Source organism: Hirundo rustica, chromosome Z (genome assembly GCF_015227805.2).
Source record: "Hirundo rustica isolate bHirRus1 chromosome Z, bHirRus1.pri.v3, whole genome shotgun sequence".
In the NCBI taxonomy this organism is placed as follows: Eukaryota; Metazoa; Chordata; class Aves; order Passeriformes; family Hirundinidae; genus Hirundo; species Hirundo rustica.
Genome location: NC_053488.1, coordinates 53,570,711 through 53,597,629, shown reverse-complemented (window position 1 = coordinate 53,597,629; position 26,919 = coordinate 53,570,711). Strand labels below are relative to the sequence as shown.

General features: G+C 37.6%; 1 protein-coding gene across 1 annotated transcript in view; it reads right to left on the bottom strand.

The window, feature by feature from the left end:
- Nucleotides 1–569: 569 nt before the first annotated feature.
- ADGRV1 (adhesion G protein-coupled receptor V1) overlaps nucleotides 570–26,919 on the bottom strand; it is a 279,799-nt gene continuing 253,449 nt past the window's right edge. Inside the window, exons 87-89 of the mRNA XM_058424189.1 lie at nucleotides 10,919–11,110; nucleotides 8,809–8,986; nucleotides 570–887 (exon numbers count right to left, since the gene is read on the bottom strand). Of these exons, the coding sequence (XP_058280172.1) occupies nucleotides 769–887; nucleotides 8,809–8,986; nucleotides 10,919–11,110 (489 nt within the window). The 3' untranslated portion in view covers nucleotides 570–768. The remainder of the gene's footprint in view (nucleotides 888–8,808; nucleotides 8,987–10,918; nucleotides 11,111–26,919) is intronic.

The following is a 26,919-nucleotide window of genomic DNA, read 5'->3' as shown; positions in this document are numbered from 1 at the left end:
ACTTGAACCCTTCAATTGGAACAGGAATATCTACACGGAGACCAACAGAAAATGCAACTCTTTGGAATTCCCCTTATTTTTGACTGTGAAAAGAGAGAGAGAGATTAATATTATGAAACCAGCAAGGTAAAGAAGTTAAAAGCACACAGCTGCTAGTGGTTTCGCTCTTGTTCTTCATCGCCCCTTCCCTCTGTGTGTTTCAGATCATTGTGTATTTATTGTCACAATTTAAATTTCAAGCTCTTTGGCTCAAGGCTTGTGTCTTTACTTGAATTTGTTCACAGATTTTGGTACTCCAAAAACAGTGAGAAGAGTATAGCTTAGGAAACTTAGAAAAACTGTGTCACTAGAATGCTTTCCTATCCAACAGGGTGTCTGAATCACCTTTCATCTTTATAAACAGTGAGAAGAAATAACAGACTGGTTTGTATCAAACAGACTCTACTGTTTTATTAATCAGTGTTAATGTACAGGTTAATTTAAAAAAGCTACAGTTTACGAAATGTATAATCTACTTAAAAGATACAAATCTAGGCCAATTGCCACGGCATCTATTGATGCTCACCCACTGTAAAAAACTTACAGGTTTTTTTTTCCTGATATACAAAACCTCAAGCAAATGTTCTTTGTTAAACATTCAGTAAAGATAACAGCATTCTACTACAGTTTTGTATAGTGTTTTGGTGCAAAAAGAAGTACAAATATAAAAATACTGAGGCTTGGATAAAAAACCCACCACAACAACAAAAATCCAAGCAAGCTGTGGAGTTAGAGGTGAGTGTCAGCTATGGGTATTCTTCTAAGCTCTACGATCTGGGAGTTAGCCATGCTGCCACCATCCTGGCTGCCATGACAAGACTCGTTATCACTGACACTGAGACCCGCACCTGAAATAGAGGGAAAAAAAAAAAAAAAAAAAAAAAAAAAAAAGAATCAGTGAGAATGAAATTTTGACACAGAAACAGGGAAACCCTGTCCCACTCTGCCTTATTCTGATTATTGAAATGTTTCCCCACCCCACAATCATGTGACAAGTTTCCTCTTACTAGTCTACCACTCTGAATCCATGGATTTTAACATTAGCTGACATAGCTTTGTACCATAGCATTCTGATATGATTTCTCATATTTCCACTGTCATTCATTTTTTTTTGGCCCAGTAAGTGGTACATTAGTTATTTAGATGTTGCCTTGAAATCAGAAAAACATAAATCAAGGCCTGGCTAAGACTGGGTTCATGGTCTGGCTGTTAGAGTCTGGTATTTCCAAGGACATCCTCACAAAGAATTGATTTTTAATGATACGATTTCCAAGTTAAACCATAATTCCAGTTGTCTTATTAGGTAAGTAATTTCAACATGGGAAAAGATGCTGACCATATATTCTTTAAATCCACATTTGGCATAAACTGGTGCATTAAGTATTATTTCTACTGGAAGACAATACTAGAGTTTGGTCCGAGGGAACCTTCAAAACATGTCTAGAATAGACCTTGGGAGGGTACCTTCTCCATCCTTTTGTCATAAGACTTCTGCTAGCTTTCTGCTTCCTATTTGTTTGATGGGGATTTCATTTGGGCTTTTTTTTGTGGGGGAGGTTTGAGTTGATTAGTCTGAAGATGCATAATCCTCCACTAGTTTTTATGAAATGCAAATCTTTTTTCAGACCACCTTGTCACAAAAGATCTGTTGGAGCTATAAACTTCAGTGCTTTTTCAGCTCCTCTCCTTGAGCTGTAGAACGAATTCTACACAATACATGACTTTTGAGGACTTAGGGTGTCTGGGCTTTAAATTTGTTGAGAACTGCATATCAGTATAATGAGGCATAAGGATTTCAATACAAATTACTTTCAGGCATGATCCTGCAGTGATGTCATTTACAAATGATGAGGGAAGTAATTTGTTTTGGGCAGAAGCAGATCAGTAACTACATGCACTTCAGGGCAGTTACAAAGGAATGACATCTGGCTCAAAACAGCCCTGAACAGCATATGCCTGGGAGAGGCAGTGATTTGTATTTCGTACTGAAAAATATTTGCTACAATTTTTATCAGGTGTGCAGTGCATCCCTTATTTCTACCTCGGCTGACATTCCAGTTTTTGGGTTGTTTGACAAAAGAAAAGAATAGTTTATATATTTTTTGAGTTTCTTCATCATTTTTCTATGCTCTCTGTTGCTCCACTTTTAAAAAGTTTTCTCTTCCCCACCATCCACCACCCCTCAAGTACTGTAAACTGGGCAGCAGTGAGATGCTGCTTTGCTGTGGAAAGTCAGGCTGAACTCTCAAATATAGTTTGGTCCAGAGAGCTTGTGCAGAAGGTAGGCCTAGTCAAGTTTTCCTGCAGAGGTCTGGACGAAGTCCTGGTAGGGGCCAAACTAGGATCCATACCCTCTGATCCAGGGGAAAAGTGGGTGAGCTGCACCCTGATCCTTTTTATATCTGGATTTGGTGTTTCAGTCATGGAGGGAACATGCATCCACTGACACTGATGTATCCTTAGGTCTGCATGACCCAAGCTCTTGAGAAACCAACAACTACTGCCAGAGTATGACAGAAGTAAAATTCCATCAACATAAACAGATACAATAACAAAGTCAAGATTAGAATCTGGACTATTAAAATACTTGTTTATAAATGTATTGAAGTTGATTTAAACTTGTATGCACATTTAACTTTTTCATTGAGCCAGATCCTAAAATCCAAAAGATACTTGAATGTCCTGGGAAAAAAGCAATTGTTTAAACAAGTTATTTTGATTTTTTGATATTTAATTGTTTTGGAAAGGAAGCCTGACTGTAATAGAGAAGATGAATCAGACTGCTGTATTTACCACATAGGGATGGAAGATCAAATAAAAACCATGAAGTAAATAAAATACTTTGAATGAACAAAGAATGCAATACTTATGTAGCATAATAAGAGTGGAATTCATTCAAGACATTTAGTCAACCTGAAAAGGGTACAAATTACAAAAACCTGAAACCCTCTCATTATTTAAAACCATTTGAAATCATAAATATGATCACCCTGGGCTAAGATTTCAAGGTGAACACTGACTATTGCTGTTAGAAAAATACTTGTCTTACCAGTGGCTATACTGGTAAACTATTTAGCATGGGATGTTTTTAAGAATCTTTTGCTGGGTACTACAAAAAGATCGGGTATTGGTATAATGGTATTACATTACATATATTCGTAAGTGTCATATACGTGCAAGTTTTGTCCATGCTCTGTGCAAAGTCAGTGATCTTTTTTGTTATAGAGGTTCTTATAAGGAACTTGGAAAGTAAGAGACTGAAACAGGGTACTTTAGGTTTTACAAAGGCCTTGTTCTGCTAATGCTGCAAAGACAAACTATGATCCTTTTTAGGAATAAGAATTGAAATGTAACCAGGATACCAGCTTACCAAACAGTCGGCAGGCTGGAAAGAGTATGACTGTTTACACAATGGAGTTTCACAGAGTTCATTGGTCCATTATGTTCTCAGATTAGAGTGGAATTTAAAGTCAGTTGGATCCCAAAAAGTATGCAGTCATCTAGAGATGCTAGAGTTGGATGGTAAGTATGTAGCAGGAAGTATTACTTTTGTAATGGAACTATTTGAAGAAAAATATGCAGGAAAATGAAGCTTTTCTTTCTTTTCTTTTTGTATGTAAGGACTAGCTGTAACTGAAAGTAACTGAAAAGTGAAAAGTCTCAGCTCAGGCTTCAAACCCAGAGAGGTTCCTCCACTGACATCTGCTGGTGAAGGGCTATGCCGGTGCAACTCTAAGTACCCTGAACACCAGCTGTTACCCTGAGCTTAAGCAGTGATAGCTCAGACTTTCACTAAAACATTTCAAGGGAGATAGAGTTTGCTTTGTAAATACTGTACTCATTTTGCTGGGAAAACTTTTTAACTCTCAAGCACTTATATCTTGCTTAATCAATCATGATTTTATTATATGTGTGGGATGTATATTAATAAGCTACCCAAACCAAATTTAATTCTTTCAGGATTCTAACTTCATAGAAATGACACCAACACACATCCAGACTTCTATAAATAAAGTCAGATTGAACTAAAAATGCTTACTGGGTATTGCACAGTCACATTCAATGGCCATCAGGTAACATTATGTGTGACAACCACAGATGAGAAATGGAATGAAATGGAATATGATGAATATGCAAACTAGCTTTTTTTTTTTGAGCCCTTCAAAACAGATATTATGTAGAATGATAAGGCAGGGACTTTGCCACCTACAATCCATATGCACCTACAATCCATATGCCCCGTAATAGAGAGTCTCCAGGATGTTGCACTGAATACCTTTCAGAACTGAAATTTCAAATGTTTCCTCTGGTTCAGGATGGCCACATGAGATGCTTTATTCTTAAATCAGGCACCTTCAGTGCTGTCACCAAGGTTTATAAAATACTGACTTTTGAACCCTAGCTGTATTAGATTGAAAATCATGAATCTCCTTATATAACATTGTTATTGTAACAGCTGTATTTGTGTGGGGATTTTAAGTTAGTATATGTTTCCAGGTATTTTCCAGACCATTAGAGAATCATTAGAAAATCATTAGAATATTTGCATCTTATTGAAGAAATACTGGAATATTTACATAATATTTATCACAATTGCCTCTATTAAGAGTGAAAACACACTAAAGTATGAATGTAGTGGTATTCTGCTTAATGTGTATCTAGATACTACCATGGTGGGTCACCTGTCAGCCCTGGAGGAGTCTGGGCCTCCCTCAAAGGCTTTGCTGTATTTTGGTTTCACGTCTCATCCCGTGGAATAAATTGTTTTGGTTTTGTGCATCACAGAAAGGGAGAGGACAAGAGTATGTGTAATACATTGATGGAAGTTCAGAAATCAGTAAAGCTATCATGTACTTATAATATTCATGCTTTAGAGGAATGCTGATGGGTGGCTTGCTGCTTTGGGACAGATTGCATCTACTTTTATTCTTGTTGGCTCTTTTTCTAACTGCCCAGCCCTAACCAGAGTAGAAATCCTCAGGGAATTGTGGTATATTGGGTTTTATCCTCAATGACAATTACATATGACTCTGTCGCAATCTGGAAGACAAAGGTCTTACTAAATTGCCTATCAATATAAACCTTGCACAAGAAATCAGAGGGAAAATGAAATCCAGTCTAAAATTTCAGACTTTAAAGTTAATTAATGAAATCAACAAAAGCTATTTCATAATAAATAACTTTCTCAAGCTGTCTGAATCATTATAAGAGCCATAAAAAATAAAAAGGTGCTTTTAGCACATGTCAATGTGCAGGACACATCCCTAAATTATTTTTCCTACCATAATTGTTTTATTATTTCCTTCACATAAGCTACCTTGGAGCTGGATTGCCTTTCAAAAGATCTCCAAAATAAAAAAAATTATGTGATGTAGTGAGGAGAGTGAATCCTTAACTGTGTATTTCTGTATGGACATGAGCATATCTGATGGAAATAAGGAATTACTTGGTAAGGCATTAAAATACAATAGCTGTATGATATAAGAAGCCCACAGGATTCCTCTCAAGAAACAGAAAAACCGTATCACCATCTGATACTTATAAAAAGCTAGCCCAACAGGTGTCTAAGAAAAAGTACAATCAGGCAGATACCTGATTTCCTAGAACTGCAGTTGTATGCCTCCATCTGACCCAGCCTCTGTTTCAGGTTAATCTGTAATTAGGCCCAGCATTAATGACTGTGGAACCAAGGGCTAAGTGCACAGTTCTATGACACAGTCCTTCAGCAACAAGGCTAAGCGTGCCAGCAAACAATTTATGGGCTGTACTGCACACTGCAAATTACTAAACACTGATGAGTTAAAAACAAAGTTTTTCTGTGGAGGATTGACTGAAATTTTTTTAACCTGTCTTCATTTCTACAGCTGAGAGTGGCACAAGGGCAGGAATGAAATTTTAGCTTTGCTATAATTATACTCATTTCCACTGATCTTGGCTTCCAGGTTAAACTTTGTGGCTACAACATTATGCCCTGTGAGCATAAGCTAAAGTCATGCTCAGAAAGCCCAGAACTACATGAGCAGCAAGATCTGATGAAGCACAAAGGGGCATAAAAACATTTTTACATGTTCCTCTGCTAATCAGTGTTGATCCTCAGTCAGCCCTCAGAGCGAAAGAACTGCTATAGATAAGTTTTAGTATAGATTGGCAGTTTTAGGGAACACAGATAATGGAAGGTTCTGTTTCAGTTTATCAAAGGTAAGTTCAAACAATAGTATTTCTTAACTTTCTTCCGAAAGCAACATCCCCCAGTTCAGCAGTGATAAAACTAGCTAATGTGGGGGAAAAGCACCTTCTCACTGCTCTTCCAGAATGAAGAATTCTCAGCCTTCTGAAATAAAATCTCTTATAAAAGGGTTTGAGAAGCACCTCACACAGCAAATTACAGGCAAGAGCAGTTCAGCAAAAAGGCAGCTTAGCTGCCTATACACGTTAACCCATTTAGAGAATGTCTTTCAATTGCCAACAACCACCTCTTCCTTGGAGCCAGGACTAGTGCTCGAAGGGCATCAGACTAACTGATGTAGAGTGGGAGAGAGAAGCAACAGGAAGAAGAAGAAGAAAAAGAGAACTCTAGCCTGACTTCTTGTGGTTTCATGTCAGCAAAAGCAATGACACAAGAGAGGAAGAAATGTAGTGCTGAGAGACTAGGAGATGAGTTCATTTCAGTGCCTGCTAGCTTTGTATTGTAAATCTCCTCTTAGACCACAGCACAGTGAATACTTTAGCAGCATAGGTCCATATTGCCAAACAGAGAAAAAAAATCCAGCTTTCCACATCATCTCTCTTTTTTTTACTTCCATGTGACTCCCTGCCTCTATATCCTTGGCCATGCACTGAACTGAACTGAAGAACACATCAGGATGAAAATAATAAAATAGATTTTCAGTTAAAGAAAAGCTTGGGTTGGTTTTTTTTGTGTGTGTTTTTTGTTTTGTTTTGTTGTTCTGTTTTTGGTTGTGGTTGTTTTTTTAAGGACAAAAGTATGTGTTAAGCTAGAGCTTGTGTCTGAGACAATAGCTGATAAACATTTATTTTACTGTCAAAGATGCTCCATCTTGTTCAAATGTGAGGCTGAAACAAGATAGGACAACTGGTTTGGGTTTTTTACTCTTCTAACACTGTTGGGGACACTGTGTGGGCACAAGAATAAGAATTGGTATAAAACTGTCAGGCACTACCTGAATCTGTAATTTAAATAAAATATTTTTCTCCAGCAATGGCCAAAGGTCAAATCACATTAAAATGAAATGCTCATTAAAAACAAATTATAATAAAATATTAATAAAGAAAACAATAATAGAATTTAGGCAATAAAATGAAAAGTCAGTTTTAGACTTACTTTCTCAAAGAACTTAAAACAAGTTAACTAGGGATGGAGCTTGAAGACTTAGGAAAAAGTAACGAAGTGCTGCATATGTGTTGAATTCCATTATATTTCAGCTATGGCAGTTGCCTAGATTATTCTTCATTACTTAAGATTCTTGTCTTCTACAGTTTACTGATGTGAGCTGATTTACTTAAGCATTAAACACTGTGTAATAGTAGGAGTGTTAGATGTAGATGGTTTCATGTCTTCTTATCTATGAATTATCTGATTTCCTTCATAATATTCAAGAAGTTAAAAGCTACCTTCTTACACATCTAAAAAAAAGGTTTGCAACTATAACTTCTGCACCTAGCTTTGAAAGTATTGTTAAAAAAAAAAGACTGCTAGCAAAGTAGAATTCGTTTGCAAAATGTCTAGAAAAATTAGTAAGTATAAAACAGATTTTTCAAAGAACATAGGATGGTTTGGGTTAGACGAGATTTTAAAGACCATGTATTTCCAATCCCTTGCCATGGAGTTGCAACCTCTTGCTGTGGGGTAGCAACCCTTGCAACCCCTTCCACTCGATCAGGTTGCTCAGAGCCCTATTAAACCTGGCATTGAACACTTCCAGAGATTGGGCAGCCAGAGCTTCTCTGGGTAACTCGTTCCAGGGCCTCCCCATCCTCACAGGGAAGAATTTCTTTCTAATACCTAATCTAAACATGCCATCTTTCAGTTCAAAGACATTTCCCCTTGTTCTGTCACACTATGCCCTTGTCAACAGTCCCTCTCCAGCTCTCTTGTAGCTCCATTAGGTATTGGAAGAGACTCACAGCTCTCCTCAGTGCCTTCCCTTCTCCAGGCTGACAACCCAACTCTCTCAACCTTTCCGCATAGCAGAGGTGCCCCTCTGAAATCAGGCCACGTCCTTCACATGTTGAGGGCCCCGTAATTAGAGACATTTCCTCCAAATTAAATTGGCTTAGGATACACAGCGTTGTGAATTTACTGAATAAGAATACCTGTTTATTATTAGCATTCCCAGTCTTCCATCCAGTTTGACTTTTCTTGGTGTCAGTGAAGGGAACAAGCTTCCAAAATTATGTGTGTCAGGTCACTTAATCTGCTACTCTCATGAATGTCTTGCTGTTGTCTCTTGCAAGGCTCAGTGGTCTGATATCATTAATCCATAAAGATCATTTAAGTGACTCCTGCTTACCAAGCAAGTTCATTTGTTCTTTACCCGAGTGGGCTCTGCTTAGTGTCTGCCACATATTCTTAGGTAGGATTCCTTTATCGCTTTGGCTGTCCTATCAGACATTCCCATGTTGACTGATCTTTAAAATTTTCATTGCACATCAGATTATATTATATCTCGTGGAATGGCGGCACCATTAGGATGAATAACACCATAACAATACAGCAAACTTTGAGGGGCAAGGGGTAGAGTCACTCACCAGTTTTTAAAGCAAATATTAGGTCATCAAACTCTTGTGATTCCTCATCAGCAACTAATGAGCTGGTACTGAATCCTCCAGAAGGATGGAAAACATTACCATTTTGAGGACTCTGCTTAAAGGCAGCACTAGCTTGACTAGTAGGCTGCAAGGACGTCCTCTCCCAGTCTGCAGGCACCTGCAGAGTTTAAAAAGATACGGAAATGCAGTAGCCATCAAAACTATTGTATAGGAACTGGAAATTATGACCAGAGCTGAACTGAAGGCCAAGAGATTTTGGAATCAGCTATTCTGTCACATCTATAAGGAACCAGGAAGCTCTTTTTAACTTTTTAATAAATTGTATCTATTTATATCTATGTCTAATCATTTATATCTATCTATATCTGTATCTATATCTATATATCTATATCTATATATTATATCTATCTATCTATATCTCCCTTTTCCATGCCTTCCCTTCTGTATTGGGTTTTCATGGCCACGTTTTGGTAGTGGGAGGGATTACAGGGGGGCCTACTGGTGTGGCTTCTGTGAGGAGCTGCTGGAAGATTTCTCCGTGCCTGACAGAGTAATCCATGGCAGCTACAAAGATGCATCCACTGCCAAATCTGGGCCAATTAGAAATGGTGGTAATGCCTCTGTGATAACATATGTAAGAAGAAGGAAAAAAAAAAAAATAAAAGTTATTGTGGAGATGTAACTGTGGCTAGCAAAGAACAGGGTGAGAATTCTTGGGAGGAACAATTCTGCAGACACCAGGGTCAGTGGAGAAGGAAGTGGAGAAATGCTCCAGATAGCCTGTGGTGCAGTCCATGGGGGAGCAGCTGTGCCCCTGCAGCCCATGGAGATCCATGGGGATGCACAGATCCACCTGCAGCCTGTGGAGGAGCCCCACGCCAGAGCAGGAAGGCGCAGCCTGAGAGGAGGCTATGATCCTGTGGGAGGTGTTTAGAGAGAAGGGGCCTGTCCATGAAGGGCTACACCCCTTGGAAGATAGACCCACACTGCAGCAGTCTGGGGAGGACTCTTGCCTGTGGGATAGACTCCCACTAGGGAAGTTCACGGAGAACTGTCTTCTGTGCGATGGACCCCATGTTCAAGTAGGGGAAGAACTCCTCTCCCTAAGGAGCTGGAGAAGCTATTGGTGATGAACTGACCATAACTCCCATTCTTTGTCTCTCTGTGCTGCTGTGGAAGGAATTAGACCTGGGAAAGAGGGAGGATTAGTGAGGGGGGAAGGTGTTTTTAAGTTCTTTTTTTTTTTCATTATGCTGCTCTGATTTTGTTAGTAATAAATTAAGTTAATATCTCTAATTTGAGCCTGTTTTGCCCATTATGGTATTTGGTGAATGACCTCCCCTGGACCTTAACTCATGAATCCTTTGCTATATATTTTCTCCCCTGTCCAGTTGCAGAGGGGAGTGAGAGAGACCCTTTAGTGGATACCTGGCATCCAGGCAGGGTAAACCCACTACATATTCCTTTTTCCCTTTTCCCTTTTCCCTTTTCCATTTTCCCTTTTCCCTTTCCCTTTTCCCTTTTCCCTTTTCCCTTTCCCTTTCCCTTTTCCCTTTTCCCTTTTTCCTTTTCCCTTTCCCCTTTTCCCTGTTTCTTTTCCCTTTTCCTTTTTTTCCCCCTTTTCTCTTTCCCACACCCTTCCTTTCCCTATTCCATTCCATTCCATCCCATTCTAATTTTATTCTAACTTTATTGCAATTTCCGGAAGTTTTGAACATCATAACTCTGAGAAATTAAGTACTTTAAACTCATCTAAAACCTACAGTAAACTGAAAGAATTAACCTGATATTTTGATTTCTCATGGCCTACTTTTGACACTAACCAACCTCTATAATACACTGAAGACTCAAGTGTGAAAGGGGAAATTCCCTAGGTGGGATGTTATCAGGGCACAGTAAGAATAGCATGGATAAAGAACAACTTTTGTCACTAAAATAAATGCGGAGGGGAAAAAAAAAAAGCTCCCCCCCACCCCAAGACAACCTATAATATTTAGCATCTCATTCCTATGTATTACACTTACGAACTAACACTAAAATCTCCAGGTACATTTCAATAAACAAGTTAATGACTATAGAGCACTCCTACCTCTTCCATAGCACTGATGAGGTTCTGTGTGGACTTGCTGATCTCTCCTCCTGCAGCAGGCAGACCACTGCCATGTGTGAAAAACGCTGATCCTGGAGTTGTATGCCCATTCATGTCTACAGTGTAACTTGCTTTCACAGGACAACAAAGTTGGTTGTGCAAGATAAAATATACCACAAAGACATAAAGACCCTGAAACAGAGATTGAAAGAGAACATCAGCCTGTGAGATGAAGGGAGCTTGGTTCAGTGCTTTCTGTGCAAAATAATGGATGACATCATTGTCCATCAGAGATCTAAAAGTTATAGGTTCATATCCTGAGTTCTTCAGATAAAAAAACACACAAGTAGACATGCACACACACACACACACACATACATACAAGTATTTGAAAATTATTATTTGCTTGAACCTACAGAGTTGCAAAGGAAAGCCACGACCCCAAACCCAACAAAACTGACTTGAGTTTCACAGTTTCCTAACAGTGAAAATGAGGTTAAAGGCTTTCCTTATAATAGTATTTGGCTGCTGTTCCTTAGCCACAGTTCTTAATTTTCTTTCTGACCTGTTGGCTTTTTTCAATCGTCACCTCATGCAAACTGCGCTGCTGCTGTCACAGATACCATAGCTATAAATTAGATTTTCTGTGATATGCACTAATTCAGCACTGGCTTTCATTTCTGATTACAACAAAGGCTCTGCTGTATGCTTCTGCAGTTCTTCTTTAAATCTTGCTAATTTTGACCTTTACACTGAGCCAAGAAAAGTATTATAACCATGTCATGTAACTTGCGTTTGTAGAGGAATTCAGTAATTTAACTTCTCTGTATGAAATCTGACTTACTTTAATCTCTAAAATGCACTAACACTGAGGGAAAATAATCCACTCCAACTGATAAATCAACCTATTCAATAATTACTAGACAAGAGGTTACCCAAACAGTACAGAAAGAAGTCTTCTGCATTCTTACCAATTCCTGCAATACAATTACATTTGCAATTATTTTTTTAAATTATTATTATTATTATTATTATTATTATTATTATTATTATTATTATTATTATTATTATTATTATTATTAATTCTCATTGTTCTCTGAACCCTGAAGCCACTTGTACTAAACAGAACAATTAATTTTAAAGGCATCCACTGGCATGGAAGTACTAACTGGGATTACAAATAGTAAGGAGTTTAATCTAAATATATTTGTGAATTCCTGATGAAAGGGATTTTGAAAATACTTGAAAAAAGAAGAGACTGCATCAGCACTTCATGATACAAAGACTGATCATTTCTATTGCCTAAATGATATGACAAAACTGTCTGTTCCCAAGTGACACATAAGAGAAACTAATGGGATTCAACTGGATTTCAATATCAGCTGGTTAAACACTGGAAATAATCTCACACAGGTGCTATAAAACCATACAGCTCTGCATGTCAGTTTTTTTTAACAGAAAACTACCAAAAAAAAAAAAAAAAAAAAAAGTGTTGAAAACACTAAAAAATTTTTTTTTCATTTTAGAGAAAACATGTTCCCATTTTTCCAGATTATTGTTTATTTGTCATGACAACTCAGAGCAGTTCACTGAGGGGAAATTTCTTTGTGATACATATAAGTAAACACATTCCATAAAATAGATGAAAACACATGTTTGAGACAGTAAAAAGAAACTAAAATATCTTTTCATTCTATAAACAAGTTGAAGGATTCTGATACAGGTCAAACATAATGGGGCCAGCAAATGGACTTATTTTAATTCAAGTTGTTATGGATATGAAAAGGATAAAAACCCCAAGAAGAACAGATTATAGTGACAATACAAAATTCAGAGTAGCCTTTTCCAGTTCAGTCTCTGAGTGCCTAGCCACAAAAGTTGCTCACACATTTCAAGTGGTTTTGTACTTTTCAAGGAAACCCATTAGGTGAAGATGCTGCACAGCCCTGTCTTTTGATATTGCAGGGACACAAGGTGTTGGTATAACAAGGTCCATGAGAAGTCACTCTCCTGTGAAGCCTCAAGTGTGGACACTCACTTTTCTATAACAAATACACATGGAATAAACGGCCACAATTTTCTCCTTAACTAGGTCTGTGTCCTGATGTAACTCTGCAGATGGATGATGAGACAACTCCTCTGGGTTTTTCCATAATAATCAGATGGACACAGGGAGGTTATTTTAATACCTAAGTACAGGAGAAGTCAAAGGCTGAGACAGATAGCAGAACCAAAAATTGTGTTTTACTTCTCCCATCTCGTAAATTGTTACAGCAATGTCTTACAAACAGAAGCTTATACCCAACACTCCTAAGTAGGCAATACATGTACACAGGAATTCTTGCTGGACAGAGAATTCCTTGCTTGGCTGGACAAAGGATGGAACTTTCTTTCACCTGTATTCCTCTCCGAATCTAGAATCTCAAGAATATAATTCTCTGTAGATACGAGTTTCTTTGTACCATCACTGTGGTTTTGTTTGAAGGATCAAAAGGTTTTTGAGGTCATATTCTGACAATCTTGTGCTCCTGTTAAAAACCCCCAGGAAGGTGGTCAGGAAGCCAAAACAAGTAAAATGATCCCGCCCAAATAGCACTGAGTTCCAAAGACCATACACATGAAGATGTCATGCAGTAAATCACATGGATTTCTGTTTCTTCTCAAGCCAGGCTGTTCACTCCAAAAGAGCATGGGCAGCATGCAGATACTCAGGTTGTGTCAGTGCAACCACAGCTCTCACAGCTTCTGTGGGTTTTTTCAAAAGCACCACTCTGAGAATTCAACTAGCCTTCATCTCTTTTTCATCAAAACTAGCCTTATGACTCTACTCATGTTCCTTTTCACTTCAACACTGTAAAAACTGTCATAAATTACTGTGAAAATAAGATTGTTGGCATTGTAATATATGTTTTTCTGTGTTTATCATATAAACAACTTTAGCCAAGTTGGAACTACTGTACTTTTTCAGAGACTCACAGACCTTGTCCTTGCTGATTGTACTGCGAATGAAATGAATAGTCAATTTCTGCTGACTGGTCTGCTGGGAACCTACACCCACCAAAAGGATTGAAAGGAGGTTAATCAGGATGTGGATATTAGTTAACACAGTCAGTAACATCTCTGTTAAATTTGTGCAAAATATTTCTTTATATTAAAAGTTTTCATCAAAAACCCCCCAACCTAAACTCTAAAACTCAAACCCCAGAATCTCAGCCTAGTGCCAGTAACATTTGCTGTTGCATATAAATTAGGAGTCATGCACCTCAGCTCACAAGCATGTGCCAGGGGGCCATGAGAATCTCTTGGGTCACTGATTGCAATGACTGACAATCTAAGAGCTTGACCTGGGCTCTATGGAAGCAGATTGAACAACTAAGTTAAAGAACTAGGACTCGGTAGGATTTAATAGTAATTCTACTATTCTGTGCATTGGGTCCACAGGACTACTTACAAAACATTTAGCCCCATTTTATTTATGGTTACATTATGACAGTAGTGTTAGTACAATGCCAGAGAAAAGATAAAAGAAAAAAGTAGTAATGTATTTCCTATCGAGGAAGGTGGGAACTACTTCAAGCAGACAATTAGGTTGTTCCAAAGGAGGGAGCACAAACAGGCAACTTACAGTTCTCAAACATAGAGCCTATTGAAAAAAGCCTGCAAGAGACTGTCTGCAAAAAGCTGCTAATTATTTTACTGATATTTCCTGATGAAAGACAATTTAGCTCTTACTATTTCACCTTGGCAAGCTGGTCTGGCACGTCATCTCTTTTGTACTGTGATGTCAGGGGAAAAAAAAATCCATACAAACACAGGTACAACTGTCTGAAAGAAAGCTCAAATGGAAAAGTTTGATGGGATATTTTTGTTCAATGAGGTGGGAGCAGTCTCAGTGCTGCTCTAGGTTATGCCAGGTAGTTCACCTTACAAGAGACAGTCATGGAGAAGGCAGTGGGACATGACGGAGAGAGAGTGAAACAGGGAAGGTTCTAACTGGATATGAGGAAAACATATTCAATGTGGGGGTAACTAAGCACTTGAACAACCTGCCCAAAGAGACTGCATAAACTCCTCCATGGGAGAAGAAGGGAGGTTTTTTCTCTTATATATGTACAAATGTAATTGGTGAGGAGGTTTTGTTCATGCCTGTGTGAGAGGGGGGTTCTCCTGTGCAACAGATTGATTGATTGATTTATTCTGAAGAGCAGCTGCAGGAAGCTAGTAAATTAAGGACAGAATACATTAATACATTTTACACCTCATGAGATGTCTTGCAAAACTGGAGGACTGATCCATAGAAAACCTTCACTGCATACTTAACACTCAGAGTCTCTCTGCCTCTTTGTCCTCCAACTCTGTGAGTTCTAGCTTACTATGATGACACTACAGTATGTCTAAATTTGAAAACTGAGCTAGCTCTGTTACTAGTAATGAGTAAGGATAAAACAGACTGTAGGCAATCAACAAATCTTTTCACCATCTCCTTTTTACGTACAGAGAGGAAACCAAGATGCTTACTGTGTCACGTGATTTTATTATTGTTCTGATAAACACAAACACATCAAGGCATTAGACTTATTTTTTAAGGTAATATACATCATACTTCTGCTGCAAGTATTTTAACCATGTCTGAGATACCTACCCTGAATTTGTAGAACCTCTTTTTTAAGGAGAAATGCATTCAGGGAAATTCAGATACTATAATCTCTTTTAGAGGAATGGTATTTCTATGTATAAAACTTAAGTATCTTAAGAGGACTTTTATGAATGAAAAGGAATTTCATCACTCCATTTTAGCAGTTCCTGAACCTACTTCTGGGTATATTAGCACTAACAAAAATTGCCAGCACTCTACAGAGACACTCTTCGAGTTCCTAATTTAATTTGGAAAATTTTTTTTGTTAACTATCATCGCATGACTATACCACTAAAAGTTGCTTTTCTAAAGGAGAATACTTGAAGAAAAATAAGGCTTCTGAAGAAAGCCGACCTCTTGGTCAGACAACAAATTTCAGTTGCCAGAAATGGTTCATTCTGATCCTTAGAACACAGTGGCTAAAAAAAAACACTTCAATTTTTACAGTTACACCTTTGTTCATGCCAGGTGGTAAAAACTCCCCAATAAAGCACACAAACATATCTGACAAGAGAAGAGTTGTCCATACTTGGATCAGCTTTTGACACTGTATTTGCTGTAATTTTGACACTCTGTAATTTCTATACGGTGGTTTACACTTTGGTTAGACTTACTTCAGATTTTTAATTTTATCAGAGTGAGATTTAATTTCATTCTCTGTCTGGACTGTGCTAATTTACTATTGGCAACCAGTCTTAGGAAGTCCTTTCCTTGTTAATTTAGTGGTCACACTGTTCTTGGATAGCTGCCAATTGTCAGGGGCGCTGCTGCCACTTCTGGTGGTGTGCTACTCAATGCCTTGGCTGATTTCTTGTGAACTTCCCTAGGGTTTTCATTAATTTATGGGAAGTTCTTATGTTGTTTTCCATCACTGGCTGGTCAAAGACTGTGGTGGATGAACCCTGATTTACATAACAAATGCCTGTATTTGGGGGGAAAATTACCAGTCTGATTAATATAAATAAATTGTATGTTTCACTAAGTTCAGCAGCTAGCCTCTGCAAAGCAAAAAAATTACATTAATCATATTCAAGAAATCATAATCAATGCTACTGTACAATTCATAATATTAATTTTATAAAATCTAATATTATCATTCCTAATAATTTTGATTAGTTACGGAATGGAATATTCATGCATGCAGTGTTATTAATAATGTGAGCCAAGTGGCAAACACAAAACATATATTCTCTATTTCTTTCTGCAAGGGAAGCTTTCTTTCTTTTCCTGCATCCATTCCTTCCTTGTTTTTAGAGATAATTATGATAAATTGCAGGCATGGCATTCTTCTATGCAGTCTTTAATGTACATTTTATTTAGCCATTATTTTCTTCAATCATATTTTATTTGAGAGCAGATTGAAGATCATTTATTGTTGCTATTGCAACAAAAGCATCATCTTAGTCATATGATACATCTTAAGCCATCGCTTAACCTCTCCCACTCATGGCTATTCAGAAATAATAACCTTTGAAATATAAATCAAAGACCCTTTGTTTAAATGTGACTCTTTTTCTTAGCATTCAAAGTGATTGTTGTAAAACTGTCTGTAGCAGTGCAACTCCATCAGCTGATGATTGCACTTAGTAAGTAGACTTTGGACCTGCTGTGTATCAAGTGTTAGAATGTTTATTTGCTGTTAGGCGTCAGTTTTGACGAAACCATTGTAATTCTTATCAATTGTGCAATTTATCTTATCATGGTTCCAACTGTGAACGTTTACTGCTTATCTGTGCATTGCTTCCCTTGGCATTTATGCCTCATTTTGCTCTGTAGGACAAGATTTGCGTCAGTTACAGCTGAAGACCTAAAAATTAACATCAGAAGAAAAAAAAAAAAAAAAGAAAAGAAAAGAAAAGAAAAAAGTAATCAAGGATAAATAAATGTAATTCAGGACTGAAAAAACCACATCATGTTAGCAGCCATCACCTGTTGAACCAACTGACTGCCACCATACACACAGACAAGAACAGAAGCCACCTTAAAAAAATGGAATTAAGAAAAGTAATAATTCAGGTATCTATCACTAAATTGAAAATGCATTTACAGATCTCAAAATATATTTATTTTGAGTGTTTTCATTTTTTGCTAAAATTTTAATTGCACAGATAAACTGGTTACAGGTATATTCTGTAATAATGGAAAAAATACTGTGCTTTCAGCATTTTGAGCAAGTTTTCCTAATAGTAATATTTCATCTGAAACTTTAGTGTACACTGCCAAGTTTTTCTTCATGCAGAGCCAGCTATGCCAACACCATGCTGAATCTTGCAACTTCTACTCAAAGCCAAAGCCATAAATTCCTTTCTGGCAAACTGCACCCAGCTCAGATTTAGTCTAAACTTGGCTAAGTCTTACCTGACTGGTTCACACACTTTGGCACATCTTTAAAAAGCAGATTTGCTTGGATACTCAGGATTCACTGTAAATATTTTGCATAGCTCTCAGCACACTTGTAACTACTCCCACACAAGTGCCATTTTTACCTCTCATTTCAGCACTGTAAGTGGTGGAAAAGGTCTTGGTGGGTTTTTGTTTTTTTTTTTAATTGGATTTTTGGGGCTTTTTTGGGTCAGTTGTTCTTTCAAGGGCACAGATTCAACATTAAATGAGAGGTGTTAAGCTTGAAAATGCACTGAAAATATAGATGGTTAGCCAAACTTGCCAAACATGTAGATTAAGCTAGAATAAAATTCTTCCTTCCAATGCAGTCATCCTGGAAACACAAAGAAAGCCCTATTTTTGAATTTCAAGCTTAGCTGGAAAAGAAAGAAATATTGAGTCGAACACTAAAGGTAGGAACTTGGGAGAGGTGGAGGGCAAACATGGGAGACCCAGCACCTAGAAGCAGCTTGCAAATTCCCCCCACAGCTCTGGGCGCAGCCACTCCTTACAGAGCTCTGTGAGAGTCAGTGAATCTCAGCAACCACAAATGGTGGCAGCGGTTAAGAACAAACAAAAGCAGACAAAGCCGACTGGCACCCCATTTGTCCCCCATCTCTGTCCCAGTTCTTAGCCTGTGAATTGTTTCCACCTCTGCCTTTTTTTTCATTTTTCTTTCCTACACAGGCAACAGAAACTGGAGACACCATCCTTTGAGGGCCTCTTTGCATTAGTGTTTTCTTATGCTTTTTCCTATGAGGAGGACCACTCTGGTAGCAAAAAGTAGCCAGATTACATACCAATGAAACCAGACTATTTGTCCACTGATGAACCTTACACTAAAAAAGAACAAACAGGAAGACCAAACACAGTAAGGTTATGTTCATACATTTTTCAACTTCAAGAAATATCAGAGGTCATGAGTTTTCACATATGCCTAGTAAAATTTTAGAAACATTTATTGTCATGCTTACTTTCCATGGTAAACACCTATAACCAAACCAACATTTTAGATCTGACCTTAGAATCTAAGCCTAATAGTGTTTTTATGTCTTTCCCAGAGAAGGAAAGGTTGATGAAAAAGCCTTTTCAACCTCTGCTTCTAGTTCAAGAGATTCCGTAACAGTCTCAGAACAGTTAGTTCTCTAGTTATATCTGAAAACAAGTATATCTGAAAACTCAAACAAGAAGCTAGCAATTGAAAAAACTACATTCAAAGACCAGTCAAGATAGCATCACAGTGCACAGTCAAAAAAAGAGCTACTCATGCAGAACATTATTATTTTTATTGTTATTTTTTGTTAAAGCAGTAATTTCTATTTATGAGTATTAATGACTGATACACAGAGATAAAAGAAACAGGGAATAGAAAGTGGGCTTTTAGTGACCAAAAGAGTCAAAAAGACAGAAGCTAACTTTGTGTTTATGGCTGATCTGCTACATGGCATTACAGAAAATCTCAAAGAGTTAAGCTAGAAGTTATTGTTACAACAACATTTTTCCCCTTTAAGGAATTTTTTCAGTGTCATAACCTCTCTTATGCCTACAGTTGTCTCTTTGAGTCTCTTTACTCTGACTGATAAATTGTATAAGCTATCTATTTAGGAGCATTTCAGTGCAATGCAATAAAAAGTTGCAACAAGAACTCTGCAACTTTAGAAGCCATAAATGCAAAAAAACTTAAAAAAACTCTGTCTTGGATGGAACTGAATAGTTGTAGATAACGGGTGTAATTATTTGTCATATCTTCTGTTTGAGTGTTTCAGGGCAAGACTGATGGAAATAGTGTGTTTGTGTACTCCAGCATTTTCTGACTATTTGGAAAATGCTTTGGTGATCCTGCAGCCAGCGACCTACAGACCTACAGACCTACAGACCTACAGAGACCTACAAACATGCAAAGTTCTAAGGAATCAAACAAGGTCTCACCATGTTCAACCATCCCTTAGTTAAAAACAATCCCAGCAAATATCTCACAGTGACCTTTTTTATGCTTTTTACATCCAGAATAACAGATATGCCAATTATTACAAGAAGCAGTTTTGCCAGACAACTGACTGTCTCAGAAGCGGAGTGATATCACAGGCTTTGCTGTGATACTCATGACAACTGTCAGCAATTTACATTCTCTACTTCCCTTGATTTTAGTGAAAAAATCTTATAGATACTTACTGCCTTTCCAGAGATTCAGGGATAGCAGCAAACAAGTCTCATAAAGCAGGAAGGTAAAACAGTTTTTGTTAGGTATGCTCCTCAAGAAAAGGGAAATGTGGGCAAAAATGAGGACAAAAACTAGATGTCCTTCCATATCTGACAAGTAGGTGAACAAGAAGAGTAGGTGGAGGTATAATTTGGCTCTGTCAATGTAATCACTCACTTCCCGGCTTGAGATAATAAACCCCCAGTTTGTGCAAGGAGAGAATAAAATATACCTAAAGAGAGTACTTGATATCTCTTTTCATATGGAGTGCTACTCAGAGTAAAATACAAAACAGACTCTTATTAAATATACATTTGATCACAGAATCATACAATGTTAAAAGCTTGGAATACATCATAAAGATCATCTAGTCCCAACTCACACTGCCATGGACAGGGACACCTCCCATTAGGTCAGTTTACTCAAGGCCTTATCCAAACTGGCCCTGAACAGCACTAGGGTTGGGGCATCCACAATCTCCCCGGGCAACCTGTTCCAGTACCTCAGCATCCTCACAGTGAAAATTTTTTTCTTAATATGTAACCTAAATTTCCCCTCTTTCAGTTTGTACCCATTATTCCTTGTCCTATAACTACAGTTCCTGATAAAGACTCCCTCTCCAGCTTTCCAGTAACACCCTTCAACTACTAGAAGGTTGCTAGGAGGTCTCTATACAACCTTCTCTTTCCCAGGCTGAACAGCAACAACTCTCAACCTATATTCTCAGGGGAGATGCTCCAGTCCTCTTATCAATTTCTTGGCCCTCCTCTGGACTTGCCACAACAGTTCCATGTCCTCCTTCTCTTGGGACATGAGAACTGTACACAGAACTCCAGATGGGGTCCCTCAAGAGCAGAGCAGAGGGGAAGAATCACCTCCTTTGCCCTGCTGGCCACGTTCCTTTGGATGCAGCCCAGAACGCGTTTGGCTCGCTGGGCTGTGCGTGCACACTGCCGGCTCAGGTTGAGCTTTTCATCAACCAAGTCTTTCTCCTCAGGGCTGCTCTCAGTCACTTCTCTGCCCAACCTGTAGGTGTGTTTGAGATTGCCATGACCCAAGTGCAGGACCTTGCACTTTTCTTTGTTGAAGTCCATGAAGTTTGTATGCACCCACGCCTCAAGCATGTCCAGGTACCTCTGGATGGCATCACTTCCCTCCAACGTGTCAACTGCAACACACAGCTTGGTGTCACCAGCAAACTTGCTGAGAGTGCCCTCAACACCACCATTGTCAGTCTTCTACTAGAAATCTTTGTCTAGAGGCTTTTTTTAGAAAGCGTTCTAGAATTTCATTTGTGTGTTACAACTGTTTCTTTTAACAGAAAAGATCATTGCCTCAAAAACTTCCATCAGGACTTTTTAAACAGACAAAAATAACAGCTAAGTGTAAAAAAATATATATAAGGCAGTAAATATATACAGTATAATTATTATTTTATATAGTATTTATTTATTAGTATTTAGTTATTTATTCTAATAATAAAACCATAAATTGTATACCAATACATACCAATGTAATGACAAAGGATATATATATATATATTTCAATACTAAGCAATTGGATCATTTGGTTTCCATGTGTTGGTATACTCATTGAACTTTGCTGTAAACTAGCTTTACCCATAGTCAGCAAAATATAGTGCAGCTCTTAAAATATGTATCAAAACTGTTGGTTTTCCTTGCACTTGGAAAATGAGAAGCTCCCTTCTCCTTCTTGGAAATTCTCTGTGATGGATTAATGCCAGAAATTATCCAAGACATCTAGGTTTGCCGCACTTAACAAAAGGATTTTGATATGATGTGGTCTGTGACCCATTCCTGCTATCTGTGGAGCATTTCTTCAGAGGAAAAAAAGTATAGGAACTGTTGAAGGATGGCCTTTCATATGTTTTTAAAATCAATACATTTCTCAGCTCTTTTGTTGTTTTGATTTTGTTTCTGGTTTTCATTTGTTTGTTTGTTTGTTTTCTATTTATTTAAGGCTTTATTTTCCTTTTGCCTAGCATAGAATATATATATGAAGTCACGTCCGCTTTGTGAAAGGGCTGAAGATTACTGTCTATTCTTTTCCAGCACCTTTCCATGGCAACAACTGCAGGGTCGTGTTTTCTCATTGTAAAATCATCCAAAGTGTTTGACAGAGCTGTCTGGGCTGCATGGCAAGTCTAGTGCAGAGCAAACACAGACAGCCATCAGCTGCAGAGCTGCAATGTGGGTCAAGAGGAGAGTGCATGGCTTTGACAAGTTTAGGGGGCTTGGTGTTGGTTTTGTTTGTTTGTTTGGTTGTTTGCTTCTTTGTCTGTTTTGTTTTGTTGTTTTTTTCTTTAGTACTTTTTGACTTTGTCTTCCTTTGCACTTTTGTTCCCAGGGGCAGCAAGGCAGCTACCAGTTCTGCCATTATCCCTCCACCACTCAGAGCTGGGAGAAAATTCCAGCTTTGTTCCTCCCTGCACATATGATCCCAGAGAACACTGTCTCTGTCTGCTGAGCAGGACCAACATAGAGGTGAGCTCCACAGGCCTGGAGGTACTTACAGGTCAGACCTGATGGGGAACACTGACCTAATTGGACCTCCACCTCCAAAATGTGCATGTTCAGATGTTTGTAGAAACATTTTGGCCCATTACTGAAGTTAGAAGAAGAAACAGGGTGATAAGTAAGTAATGAGAAGCCTGGTGAGAGGCGAAAGCCATCACCCAAGGGAATTTGTAAGAAATTCTGAAGTGAGACTGTGAAACCTTGCCAGGCAGGTAGATTTTGAAGCAATTTTATGTTAAGCAGACTAAAAATAAATCTATATAGAACTCAGTGACATAGGGAAGTACTGGAACTCTCATAGCCTGGTGTGGCACTGTCATTTAATGTATTTAATAATTACAATAATTCATGTAATTTATTGAATGCAGAAATTTTTAGGGTGATGTTCAATATTCCATTCCAGCATAGACACTGGGAATGGAAAGAACTTGAGCATACCTCTGCTTTTCTGCTCTTATAGTGGGCACAGTGTCTCTACCACCAACACCGGGATGGTGGTCCGTGATGCAGGGTCCCTCAGAAAACTTCAGTGTAATGTAATGATACTGCTTAACTAAGCCAAGACAGTTTTTCCTAGGCCCCTCTGTGTAAAACCATAGCCTCTCTCTCCGCATACACATCAGTCAGCCCATGTTCCTCCTTTGGAGTCTTTCAAAGCAACAACAGCTTGTGAGGTTTTTTTACAGTGGTGTCTGCACTGATTAAAACATAAAAAAATATTTACAGATATTTATACAATAATTTGTATTTACCTGTAATTATCTATGACTATATCTACAAAACTGCATACCTATGTTTCTGTAAAGGTAATTTAATATTGATAAGCCAGGCAAAAGGCACAATTGTTCCCTGAACACTCAGCAAAAATGCAAGTTATAACATTCAAATGAACTTCCACCCTAGATGTTAGGTAACTGCTCCACACAGAACCTTCCTCTGAATTCACATACAGAGCTGCTCAAAGCATATTCTTTCAATTATTTTCAACTGCACTCACTGCATTAGGTTAAGGTTCATGTGCAGTGAATTACTACATGCAAAATGACAGGTAAAATTAGACACAAAATTACATTACCAGAAGTAAAATTTGTGGCAAGGATGCTAACACTGGTCTCTTTCCTGCAATTTTACCTATTACAAATATTTTTTATGAACTAAGGCAACCCATGTCAGCAAAGTGGCTAAACAGCTCTTCACTAATGCTCTTTGTCAATGAAAATGAGGATGGCAATCTGGAAAGACACATTTCGAGAAAGAGGGTCTTTATTACATTGTCCTGACAGCATTCATCCCACAGCTCCTTCTACTTTTTATTGTTACAGGAATTTAATTCTCTATTAGAACTAAATTTGGGTTCCAATTAGAAAATACAATTTATTCTAAAAATAAAGTACTTGAGGCAACACAGACTGAGAGATTGGTTGTAATGTGGTTTAATAAATTAAGAATAAGCCAGAAACATAGGAGCCATTAAGTTTGTTTCATATTGCAAGTGTATTGGCCCCAGAAAAGTCACTTATCTTCCCGTGGTTTTTATTCCAGCCATCTATAATGAGATGATAATACGCATCTCAGAAGATTGACAGGCTCATCAGACAGACATGGCTACCTTCAGGTGAAGCACAAAACAAAAAAGTAAATAAATAATTTTGTTTCTGTTTTTCATATATCATTGTAGCCTATTGTGATGATTTGCACAAGCAGAAAATTATTATTTGCATGTTCTTTGAAATTACTTTACAACATATGAGCTTAAAATTTATGTTACATTAGTGAAAATACTACATTTCCAAATTTTTATTTTCCATATTTTCAATTTTCTGTACATTTTTCTAAATACACTAAATAATTATGTGATCTTCTACCATATTGTTATGTGGTTTTCTGTATTTGCTGAGAGCAAAAACAACAAAATTTTCATTAATTTAAATATTTCCAACATTTCATAACCTACTCTAAAGAAACTTTCTCAGTCGGTTTTCATGCATCCTCAAGGAAAGAAGGGCAGTTAAACAGTTTTTCAAGAGACTGGCATGAAAACTTCAGGAAAGAAATAGCATACACAACCAGATCTGAGTTTAAATACTTTTTTAGCTTATTTCTTAGAGTTTAGAGTATGTCTTTAGGCAGTGAGTCCTAAAAAAGCCTTCAAGTGGTTCAAAAATCTCATCATGACTCTATGGCCTCACCTGGACCTTTGTGAAGGATTTCTACACTGTACTTATCTGCAAAGCAAAGACCTGTGGAAATGTGAATAGAAATAATTTGTTTATCTTTTTCAGATTACCTATTTCTTAGGGGAAAATGAAAAAGGATTCTGATATAACCCAAAAAATGTAGGGACGGTGATTTCACACTTTCTGTTTTCAATGTATACAGTGTCTATATTTTTTTAAAATTCAGGCAGAAGGTGGAAAAGATATTTAATAGAAGTATTGTCTTTGGGATGAAATCACAGAACATAAATACTGAAAAGCTATATTAAGTGAAAGCAGGAACCTCACATGTTTCTGGTGAAGCATCCTCTGGAATCACATTTCCCTCCTTGCTGACCACATAAGATGCCTTTGGAAGTCATTGTGATAGATTAGGTACCCAGTGGTGAAGTGTGACTAACCCTTTTCTGTTCACTAAATAAAATGAACCTAGAGACTTGAAAACAGATCTATAAATACATATTCCTTTTATGAAGTAAAAATTTCTGTCATATACTTCGCTAATAATGGCAGTGACAGGCAAGCTAGTGTGAAAATAACAAAGCTTTAAAAGAAAGTGTAAGTCTTAATGGCGAGAATCACTGTTTTCCTGTTATCTTTCTGAAGTCAAGAATGAGAAGAAGGTTCTGTAAGAGCTGTTGGTTCTGCTTTACTCAGAATGGAATCACTCTGTGTATTAAAATGCCAAATTTCTCTTTTCTGGAACTCAAAAGTTTAATCCCAGAGGGTTCTGGGGCATAAGAAATACCAAAATTTCAAAATCAAACACCAGTTACGCAGAGTATTTGAACTTATATAAGTCACAATTTTCACCTTGCTTTACTCTTTCATATTTTTTGAAGCATAGTCAAAGCATTAGCAAGCCTCCAGTAGATTATGTACTTTATTTATATCAAGCCTCCAGTAGATTATGTGCTTTATTTATATACAGTCATAGGCACCCACACACAGAAAATAAAATGGTAACCATCTCAAACTAAATCTCCTGATCAGTCTTCTTCAAGAAGATATAGAAATTTCAGTGTGGTTCCTAGTTTTGAATAGAGGATCTTTGTCGCTAAAACTGTTCATGTCTGTTGTAACAGCAAACCAACATATCTGAAGATTTAAACAAGCAATCAGCTGTCAGCACAAGTTGATTTGATGCTTTTTAAAATCCAGTTTACCTTTGTAAAGGCAAACGCAAAAGAGCAATACTTGACATTTTGCTGAAAATAATGAAAATATAATTTAGCAATTTTCATCCAACTGTGGTTAGCTTCAGCTTCACAGTTGCTCAACTCCATCCAGATCCAAAAAATTTGCAGTCCTCATATGCATCAGAAAAAACTCCTGAGAGTGCTGCTTCTAGGCAGTTACATTCAGAACTCACATCTAACTGTTGACACGTGCCCTTCTGGAGAATAAAATCCATCACCAAAATTCTATACAAAAAGGAAACACTGGCAACATTACATTCACATACTTTCAAACAAACTGACTTATAAGTTATTTACAACAGTTAACAGTGCAGTTATCACATTCCTTAAATTCATGGGCATTTTGTTAACAGATGGAAACACTGAAAATCTTGAACTTAGTGGCATGAGGTCACACCACACTCAGTGTTTCTGAGCAGGTTAGATGTTTTAGTGTTTCTCCCACAGCTGTCAGTGCTATTAGATGCAGGCAAAGCAAATGCAACTATGGAAGATGTTCAATGCCTTATCTGTGCTCTCACATGACACTGCCTTCTTAACAGAACCAAGATGCTGGAATCTGAAAAGTTGTTCTTAATTAGACTAAACAGACTGAAGTCACTAAAAAACTAGGGTATACTATTTTGCATGCAAGATGACACCAGTGTGATTATATAGCTGCTGGATCAAGGCCAATATGGACACAGAAAATAGATGACAGATAACATGTGAAATACTTCCAGGCTTCTGAAATAAGACTTTCAAATCCCTGCTTACCACTCATGCTTTTTTTTTTTTTTTTTTTTTTTTTTCCCCCTACTGCTACAATATACAGAATTCATCTCTTGGACC